This window comes from Cibotium barometz, chromosome 8 (assembly GCF_041138505.1).
Source record: "Cibotium barometz isolate CiBa-2024 chromosome 8, ASM4113850v1, whole genome shotgun sequence".
Lineage (NCBI taxonomy): Eukaryota > Viridiplantae > Streptophyta > Polypodiopsida > Cyatheales > Cibotiaceae > Cibotium > Cibotium barometz.
Window position 1 is genome coordinate 41028903 of NC_141053.1, and position 10652 is coordinate 41039554.

The 10652-nt window shown below is 42.8% G+C and overlaps 1 protein-coding gene across 4 annotated transcripts; it reads right to left on the minus strand.

Annotated features, from left to right (window-relative positions):
• Positions 1–953: 953 nt before the first annotated feature.
• LOC147636271 (B3 domain-containing protein Os07g0679700-like) lies at positions 954–10410 on the minus strand. Of its 4 annotated transcripts, XM_086801715.1 has the most exons (14): positions 10270–10405; positions 10072–10100; positions 9122–9234; positions 7912–8000; positions 7031–7799; positions 6842–6938; positions 6504–6678; positions 6323–6399; positions 5764–6195; positions 4951–5000; positions 4658–4774; positions 4116–4183; positions 3137–3997; positions 954–1498 (listed from the first exon to the last, which is right to left on the minus strand). In XM_086801715.1, exons 4-14 carry the CDS (start codon positions 7922–7924, stop codon positions 1494–1496), a joined length of 2664 nt encoding a protein of 887 aa, XP_086657841.1. In that variant the 5' UTR covers positions 7925–8000; positions 9122–9234; positions 10072–10100; positions 10270–10405; the 3' UTR covers positions 954–1493. The 4 variants fall into 4 exon arrangements, with proteins under 4 accessions (XP_086657841.1, XP_086657840.1, XP_086657839.1 ...); XM_086801714.1 differs by lacking the exon at positions 10072–10100 and having other exon boundaries at positions 10270–10410; XM_086801713.1 differs by lacking the exon at positions 10270–10405 and having other exon boundaries at positions 10072–10267.
• Positions 10411–10652: the final 242 nt, after the last annotated feature.

The window sequence follows — 10652 nt, forward strand, 5'->3', positions numbered from 1 at the left end:
TCCAATTTGATTGGTCGTATAAAAATGAGCAAAATTATCTCCCAGCTTAAAAGTGATCCCTTGCAAATATAGATGTAACGACTCCCTACCCAACTTGATTGGTCAAATAAAAATATGAGCCAAATTATCTCCCAACTTAAGAATGATCCCTTGCAAATATAGATTAAGGACTCCCTACACACCATCCCAGAGTCAAATGCCTCATCTTTCTACCTCCAAGACCTTGAGCTTCAAATTTGATGCCCAACTATTCCAGGCATCACGAGCAACCAAACCAAGAACCTCATCATCAAGCATTCTGGTGGATACAATTCAAACTTCCCAAGCCCTTTTCTTTTACATTCTTATAAACTTTTCGTTGAGCTAGTCTTTTTCTTGATTCTCATTGATTTCTACTCTTATATGCTTTTATTGGGAATCCACATGCTCTCTATTGGGCTCTCATTTGTCACTTTTGTGGAAGGGCAACTTTGATGACTTTAAATATAAAGATTAATGCATAGTTGAGAAACTTGCATAAATAATAAGGTTTCCCTTGCTTGAAATCTCTATTTTGAGTTGAGTAGGAGCTTGTGATTTAAGAGACTAGTGGATAGAGGAACTTAAACCCCCCCCCCCCCCCCCCCCCCCCCTTTACCCCCCTCTCAAAAAAAAGAAACAGTACAGATTGAACAATGGGAATGTGTAATGCCAATCAAAAATCTCCATTGGGGAGGAATTTCTTATTTTGTTCACAATTATGAAGCATGTGATGCAATTATATGGAGGGTCATACCCTCTTTCAATGAAGGTTGCTGACATATAATGCAGTGGACTTGTGAGAGGAGAGAGCTGCTGTTAAGGACCGGCCAAAGGTAAGGCAGGTCAGACAAGAAGCTATCTTCTGAAGCCACAGGAACTAGTCGCACAAAAGCAAAAGAAGACTGGTTCGTGGATTCTTAGACTGCAAACACTTCCCAATGAAAATGTATATGAGGTTTAAAAACACTCAAATTAACCATTTTTTAAAGTTGGGACAGGTACGCCCCACATAGATATACAATCAATCAGTCATTTTAGTCTCAATCACTCTCGTGTGAGCCAACAACCTCAATCCACTCTTGGGTACAGGATCAGCATGCTTGCACCTTTATCTTGCTTTATCAATTACACAAAAGCAAGTCTTTAACTCCATTTTTGAATGTTGGGACAGGTATGTCCCACATAGATATACAATCAATCAGTCGTTTCAGTCTCAATCACTCTCATGCAAGCCAACAACCTCAAACCACTCTTGGGGTACAGGATCAGCATGCTTGCACCTTTGTCTTGCTTTATCAATTACTCAAAAGCAAGTCTTTAACTCCGTGATAATGTTTTCAGAATCGATGGCAACCAATCCCACTTTCAAGAAACTTCTGCTCCATGCATTCATGCCTAACACGTATTGTAGAAAAATTACTTACTGTACACTCGAAAGCTTCGGGAAGGTGCATAAGAGCTCTCACATTGGCCTAATCTGCAAACAGATTCATTCTTTTGTTAGCTGACTAGAAGGGTGCACTGGTCTGTCTTAACACTTCATGCACATCAACCATCAAATAATAGCGTTACCGGTTGGATATTCTGGAAAAAAAATAAGCACAGAACCCCTGTTGATTCTCTCCAGTAGTAGAAATGACCTATGATAGTTCCGTATGGCATGCAAGGTCCTGCAACAAGCGTGCACAAGGCCAACTCTACCCCATGCAGCGAGATTACAGATGCACTAAATGTGTCAAAAAAAATTTGACATGTTATCAATGGATAAATGCAATCTCCCTCATCAAAACCAGGTGCACATGCAATCCCCTTAAAATTAAGTTGTGAAGTTATTTGCTGCTTTTGGCAGCTTAGCCTCATCATCCACGACTGCTAGGTGGAGACTCCAGAGGAACTCGTGATTTATTTTAGCGTGATTTTCACATTCATGTAATACAATCCTCTAACCTATCACGTCGCAGGCACCAAATCTTGACTGATGATTACTGCCGTGGCCCGTGCTGTGCAAGTGTGCTTTAATACAGGAGTTTCTTCTTTAGCAATGCTAACCAGCAAAGGAAACTATCTTCTTGATGTTTTCTAACAGGATTTGATGATGCCTTGCAACCTTCAAGTCAACATGGAAAGGTGCAACTGAAGCATGAAAGGCAGGGCCTGTGTGCCCAGTCATTGCACGCATCATTGTGCAACCTTTTTCCTACTTGTGAGAACCTGTGTTTGGAGACTTAGAACACTTTCCAGTTCTTTTTTTCCACCTATCACGTTGGTGGGCCATAAGTGGAAATTCCTATCTGAGACCTGAGGCCTTGTAATAAAGATTGGAATCTTTCAACGAAGTGGTGGGCCATGAGCCCTCTCTTATATGAATTAAAAGCAGCACCTTGTCTCAAAATGTGATTCTGTCTAGTATGGACCATATGTAGGAATCCCTCTCTCGAGTAGAACAAAAGAAGCTTCTTGTAAACTTGTAAAGAACCTCCTTTTCCACCTCTAGGTCTTAACTCTTCCCCTGAGCCCTAAACCTCGTTTTGTTCCTCTTAGGTTTTAAACACATCGCCTCCCCTTCCTCTCCCCTAAAAGTGGTGTAATGAAGATTATCTGTAATAATGCATGAAACCTTTCCTTTCCAGATAGAAACATCAACTTGTAGATTGTATGGCCAGAAAGGAATGCAGGTTAGAATTGCATACAAGCATCGGGCTCACCAGAGTCCACAAAAGGAGGCTGAGACCACAGCATGTCCTATCAGATACGAATAATTGTATGAGCTAGAGGCACATGAGTGCAGCGGGATTCTCCAATTAATGGCCTCCTCAACTCAAACTAGCTCTCAAACCCCTTAAATAAATTACCACTTATCGCTTTGAGACTGCTACTGCATTTTTTTGTGGACTATGTATTGTCTATCAAAGAAGATGGGGTGCCCTTAAATGCGACTCCTATGTCTACTATTCATACATTTGCATGTTTATAGACTTGCAGCACACATTCAGATTGGCCAATCACACTCACACGAGGTTAAAACCAACATGTAAGAAAATCCATACATATGTGTGCATAAATGCAGAAATACACACACGAGAGAGAGAGAGAGAGAGAGAGAGAGAGAGAGAACCTGTTGCTGTGTTGAATCTGGTCATGCCTAAAGCCATATATAATTCATCTTGACTTCTCTCTGAACTTAAAACCACTGTCGACTGGGTACCAGTATGTTTGTCAGCTTCCCTTTCGACAATACTTCTACTAAAGCTCATTGAAGGGTGCATCATTTGTTGGGGGCCAACAAGGCTTGTCAACCCCTGCTCTTTCAGATAGCTGTCCAAAGGATGGCTTGCATTTTGCAGCAACCGGACCATGCTAACCCTGAATGCACTTCTGTTCGCCTCCTCGTCTCTTTCTGGTTGGCTGTTAAGGTCAATGTGTCCTTTACAGTCATCAACAAAGTTTCTACCCCTAGGTGCATACGTGGTGGTTAATGCAACATTCGAAGGAAACCTATTTCCATTGGTGGTGGCAGGAAAATTGGGTGCCCTCGGCAAAGCACTAGGAAAGGCCACAACCAGGCCCTGCCTTGAGACACCCTCAGAATAGCCGTAACTGTCATTTTGCCATTTCCCACCACTGTTCACCTCCCCCCCATCTTCCTTTGTCCAGGGTCTTTTCTTTCGCGCAGCATGCTCAGCCTCTCGTTCCGACTGCCGCTTCTTGCGACGCATCATCAAAGTCTTGAACCTCCGCTTCACTGTCATGCATACATTACAGTTGCAGGTGGGTTTGTGCTTTGGTCCTTTCCCACTGGGAGGTTGTATGCAAACAATACAAGTGCAGCCAGGCCTATGGCGAGGATGTTTCGTTGTTGCAGCAGGAGATGACGATGATGCTGCATTGTTCTCTCCAGCAGTAGCTGCATTTGCTAGCGCTTCTAGTCCAGACAAAGGCTCAACTACCTTAAGTGGTTCTGCCACATCCCGTTTCTCTGCATGCAGACATGGTACTGAGATGTCATAGACGCCCAAAAACAGGGACAACCCCTTTAGACAAGTCACACACGTCATCTTGGCATTGGAAAGACAGAAAAGGTATCAGAACTTTACCTTTGACATGCTGCACTAAAAATTCAATATCCTCGTTATCCACTTCTTGCAAGGCATTACAAGAATTCCTACCAAAAGCACATGAGCTCAAACTCAAAAGAGGAAACATGCTTGCACATACTTTGAAATATTAGCCCTTGATAGAAAAAGTGTTGACGTAATGCCCTTGCTATGAGACCAAACATGCTTGCACATACTTTGAAATATTAGCCCCTGATAGAAAAAGTGTTGACATAATGCCCTTGCTATGAGACCAAACAAAGAGATGCCAAGAGAGATAACATCCATGTAGCAACAAAAGGGTGGTTTCATGACATCCACCAAGCAATACCCACATCAAAAAAGCTGCAATATCTCAGGGCTGCAGAGGCAACCAGAGCTTCCAAGGGCCATCCAATAAGTTGGCGGGCCCAGATGTGCTACCATGTCATGAGGTATACCTCAAAAGAAAATTTAACAGACCTCTCCGAAAGGACACCTTGAAACATAAGATCAGATCAATACAGAGAGCTTAAGCTCTAAGAAATCACATTTTAATCTACCTCTCTACATCCCAAACGTTGTCGCTGCAGACCCATCTTGTCGGTAAGAATACGTCGGCAGGCACTTTGCGCCAGCTACCACAATCATCACATTGTGCCCATTGATCTTCACCAGGCCTGCAGTTGAAGTTGTTTGGCAAAAAAAGAAAAGATGAATCATGGCTAGGATTCACATAACATTGGCTAAAAAGTTTGTCTATCATACAGTAGAAACCTTTACCCTTAGCCAGCTAAAACCTCACAGAGGTAAATGAACATGTCCCGTATAGAATTGACTGAAACACATTACTGACCCGAAATTCTTGTTCGTAAAAATGGTCCTTTTCCCAAAAACAGGGGGCTCCTGGAGAGCATCATGTAAAAATCTCGTCAAAAAACCATTCCAAGAAACCAAATGAAAGGTGATAGAAAAGGATAAGAAACATACTGGAGAAGGATTCTAAACATAATAAATCATGACTACTTGCCTTTAAGTTACATATATGTCCATGTGCCACCCAAGCACATTGGGTGCACATGAAATGAACAACGTATGACAATTCCAATTAGATATGGGTTTAAACTTGTGAAACCATTTCATGCCTAACATCACGTCTGTACCTATCAAAGGTGTGACAACGAAATCACACATGAACACTCAATGTTGGAGGACTAACTTGGCATTATGAGCTTTGTATGTAATCCTAGTACACATGCCTTCGTCAAAACCCTTGACTTGCTCAACTTGAGTCAACTCAAAGCGGGCCCGCCACATGGCATGCTTTATGATCACATCCTCTCTGCTGCTGCTATCACAAAGGACGACAACACGCTGACCACCCATGTAGCCACACACTAAACGACTCAAGTGGCTCATACTCCGGAGTAGAATCCCCCTCCTATTTCTCTTCCAACTCCCTACCAGTCAGAAGGAACATTTCAAGAATTCTCCAGAAGTGATCCATGTAGCATAAATTTGAATCCCAAGATCATGCATCCTTCCAGCCTCACCAAGCTTGATTCCAAGAAACCAAGCAGGGAAGTTTCTGAAGGGGTCCAAACCACTTGTTTACCCTTGCATTTGATCTAAACTAGTCTTAATCAGAGAAAAGTTCTGCTTGTCACACCTCATACTCCTCGAACTCATAGCCCTCGATCATGACAATGCTCGGAGCAACATTTGGCGGAGAACGCAGCAAATCTTGGGCTTCTTCCCATGTGATCCGGAATTCAACAACTTCGTCCCCATCTGTAAGTGGTCGCTTGTTCTTTGAGCTGGCTGGCCTGGACTTTTTCTTGTCACCAACTAGCAAAGAATGGAAAAACGAGTTTTCTTTTGCTTTGTATCCCCCCTTGTCAGATTTATACCATCCATAGCCTGTGTCGGACAAATTCAGATGTCCAGTCATACCATTTGCTTGCGCCTCCGCGCTTTTCACTGATTGTGACAAAAGGCCAGTGAGGCTTGCAATAGTTGAAAAGTTATCCATGCTGCCGCCACCTCCCATCAGAGTTGGAGGCACTGGCGTAGTTGCGCCCACTGTTGATAGTTGATTGTCCTGCATAACAGCACAATAAAATCTTATGGCTCAAACCTCAATGGTCTGAAATATCACTTCAACAAAGGCCCATATGAAATATATTGTTAAAAAATCATCCTTTTCTGGATGTTTGGCCTTTCTGAACCTGCGAACTCAAGGAACTTGGTGCCCGCCGATAACCCATGACAAGCTTTCCTTCAGGGTCCAACCTGCTGAAGGTTACTGCATTACATTGCCCAAAGATTTCTCAGATATTTTCCAGTCGTAATTACGGTAATTACAACAGCCCAAAATACATGAATGAAATGGGTTTTCATTTCTTTCACCTGTGTCCCCGGCTTGCAGCTGCATTGACTGGATGCAAGGTGTAACACCCTCCAGAACATACATTCGGCTGTTATTATTGGGCCAGAAACGAAATTGGAATACCCAGTCCTTGCCAGAAACATCTTGAATTTTCAAAGGCAACCCTTCTGGCTGTGAAATGGGTGGAAAATAAGCCTGTTGCAAATAGGCTATATGAGTATTCAAAAAGACACGAGTACAGCAAAGTACAAAAAAGGCACCTGTCAAGCTAATTATTAACTGCAATTCTTGTATGGCGTTCCTGAAAATGATACAACCTGAAAATCCTACCAATCAAAATGAAAGAAAAACTTCTTACTTCTGCACATGCTTTCGGAAGAACAAGCCTCCCTATTCGACCTGCATCGCTTGCACTCAACATCTTTTCAAAAAGCGGAGTGATGGTAGAATTAGAGCTGTTCACCATCAAAGACTACAAGATCCTCGTTTCTTGAAACACACACACACACACACACACAATGTTTTTTTAGAAATGCTATAAGGATACTCTCCAGCTGTAATTTGTTGAAGCTCTTGATCAGTTATGCGTGGCCAATAACGCGGCAACAGTTGATTTCGGCCTCTACCCTCAACCGGTGGCCTCGCAACTCGTATCGGTACCTGTGGAGAGGGTTCTTTGTTTGTCTCGGGCCCACTCAATTGATGCATTTCAGGCTGTTTGGGGGCCTCCGGGCAGCTTGGTTGGTGCATTTGAGGTTGTTTGGGGAGAAGTTGCCTAGGCTTGGTACGTATTGGATTCAACCCGGACATCTTTATCTGATTCCTTTCGTCTCCATTAGGCTCAAATGGGCTCGTAAACATCCCAGGCAGGTTCAATACAGCAAGACTGTTACCATCTGTATCAGCACCTTTCATATGATATAAGCCCAACGACATGGTCAGGCAAGCACTACTGGGCAGCTTTCTTTCATCCATCACTGAATGGATATCTTTACCATATGGTATATGGCATGAGTGAGTTAAACCATTGTCAATTTCAAGTATGGGTTTTAGCTGCCTCTCGCCTGCGTCACAACCTGCAGTTATAATCCCTCGTGCGATAGAACTAGGTTGGGCACCACCCTCCTTTCTGGAAACATTTTCTTCCATAGCTGTTGCTATAACATAATCCTCCCTATATTTTTCTGCGTCCTGTTGTAGATCTGGATACATGGGGGGATTTTGTACAGCCTTACTGTCGGCTTCAGTGCTTTCCATCAAATTGATGTTGCCTTTGTTCGAGTCCGTTCCCGAATCTCTTTCTCCCATGCTATTACCTGCAATAGTGTGACTACAAGAAGTCCGTCACGTTGTAAACCATTAAGGCACCATTGTGACTCATTAAAGTGTTTAGCAGTCATGCTATAGAGATGGCAGCTGATACCTCACCTCTGGAATCCATGTCAGTCTGCCTTTGTGGCCTTCCTCAAGAATTCGAATTAAATGACACTTATTCAGACCACAAATTGCATACTCTCCTGCAACGAATTGAGAATTTCTTTTACAGCATAATTGCAAAGGCATTGTCAACAGCATAGTTTTTTGCACAAAAAACTATTAAAAAGCATCGAGATAGTATGAGTTCATCATAACTATGCAACACAACCATGCCAATAAAGGGAAAAAAAAGTCATCAAAAAGATGATATCAAAAGACTGCACATGGATTGCTGTAAACAAATGACTAGACCCACACCAAGGGCAACTGTATGCATCTCTGCGAGAGCTGCACGCTAGAACTCATACCACATATGAGATACTCTCCTCTAGCTTAGGTAAATCTCAAGTGATGCCTACTACCATCTAAAGCACCAAACAAAATCATCTAAAGCCTCGAAGAAATGTCAAGAAAATAAATGTAAAACAAGCCTACCCTTTTGTTTCATAAAGGGATTAAGCAAAGCCAACGAGACATACACTGAACATATGCAAGGTGATAATAGGGACTGTATCCAAAAACATTATTTTTGTTTTGTGCAGAGTCAGTGTCTAAGGTACATAAGAAATCATTGCCGAAACCTTATCTTATGCCATTACCCACACTTTGACAAAGTCCACTTCACATGGAACCCTAGTGCTGGACGTATGACCTCTGCCATTAGCAACCGAACTAACTCCTTGACATGAAGCACCCAGGCCTACACCCACAGGTCCTCTTCTAACATACTGGGGGTAATCTTCCATCCACAAACTTATAGGCGCTCCATTTGATCCCATACTGCCCCTTTGTTTCTGACCAATTATAAAACCCCTTACATGAAAATCTTGGCCCCTATAGAACGAACCCACCTTTTGTTACAATTTGTTGGCAGCACAAGTGTACCACCTAAATATACATACCATGGGGTTCTGAAGGTTTGAAGTTTATGGAGTGGCAATAGGATTCGCTTCTCCCCCAAAAAAAAAGGCATGCTATCAATTCTATAATGATTCCTCTCAAAATGTAAAAATCATCTCTGATACATGCATCTAGATCATCTTTATTCGGCTCATAATGATCATATGCTGTTGCATACATCATCTGAAGTTATGTACAATAAGTACTTGCTGCATTATCTAAATTTATATCATCAAAAAACTGCACATAGAAAGATAACTACCTTGGAGTGCAGACTCTAAAATGAGCATAAACTGATCAATCCAAGGTAAGTACGAATCATCGAATCCACCACGTCTGCTAGATCCTCCTGTTCCTTTGCTGCATTTGAATGCTCTGCAAGACATACAGCAGCAAATTAAGATCAACAAATAAAATCAGCCAGGAATGAAATTGCAAACTTGTAAGTGATTTTGCTAAGATTAATTCAGGATGATGAAATCAACGGGGTTAATTGATGGGGGACTAAGTCGAATTACTGCATTTACAAAAAAAACGCTTTATTTGTTTTCTTCTGCAGTAGTACGAAGATCATGCTGAAGATTGAGATCATCACCATAATATATTGACCCTAAATCACCTATTTACAACTCTTAATCACCTGATTATCGCCCATATTCGTTTGCTCCTGGCAGCCCAGATCACCTAGTCAGTGCCTAAATCGTGTAAATTATCTCCCAGATCATGATTATGATTACCCAGGTCACCTAATCGCTAATAGAGAAGAATGAGCATGGTGTGATGAAGCCTCTCGCGCCTCTCTCTCTCTCTCTCTCTCTCTCTCTCTCTCTCTCTCTCTCAACTTGTCCACAGCATGCGTGCATGCATCAAGTGGCCGTCTCTCTCTCTCTCTCTCTCTCTCTCTCTCTCTCTCTCTCTCTCTCTCTCTCTCTCTCTCGTTTCCTGATAACTTCTCCACAGCATGCGTGCATGCATCAAGCGGTCGTGTGAAAACACCTCTCTCTCTCTCTCTCTCTCTCTCTCTCTCTCTCTCTCTCTCTAGGGTTAAAAAGAGGTGAAAAAAACTCCCCTTCGACCTTACTACGACTGTTTTCTGTCGGTTAGAAAAACTCCCCCATAACCTTACTGCGCGAATTTTGACTGTTTTTTTACACAGCCCACAACAAAAATACAAACAAACAATTTATCATACATTTTAAAGCTTAATCCTACCTTAAAAAACGCTTGAGATCGCCCAAATCCTGCCAAAAAACCTCGTGCGATGTTTAGCACAGCTATGGCAACAGGAAACCCACAGTCTGAGAGCTCAAAAAACAAAAAAAGCAAAGGGTCTCCTACTGAGCTGGCCTGCCTCGAACGAGGTGAGAATGTTTATCACAGAGAGAGGGAGGGAAGCATCGATGCACGCACCGCCTGCTCAGCAGCACACGGTACAGTAAAAGCGCCTCTAAACTCTCGAGCCGACCGCCGCAGTACGGTAGAAGACTGCATGTGACCCCCCGCCTGCTAAGCGCAGTGCGTGGAAACGCGCAAATTCTCTGTGCATGTGACCTCCCTCCTGCTAAGCACAGTTGTTCTACGAAACATCCCGCGCTGACGTGTCAGTCTACCCAATATCTTTCTACCGGCTCTGCACGCCTTCTACTGTTGACGTGTCGGTTGCCCCCACCCAATTGTATATCTATAGTATTTACATGCATGCATACACCACGCATGCATGGCATGATGATGATTCACGTGCTCTTTGCATGGGCCATAGCACCAAGGGACTTTGCAAATATGTAATGATGCAT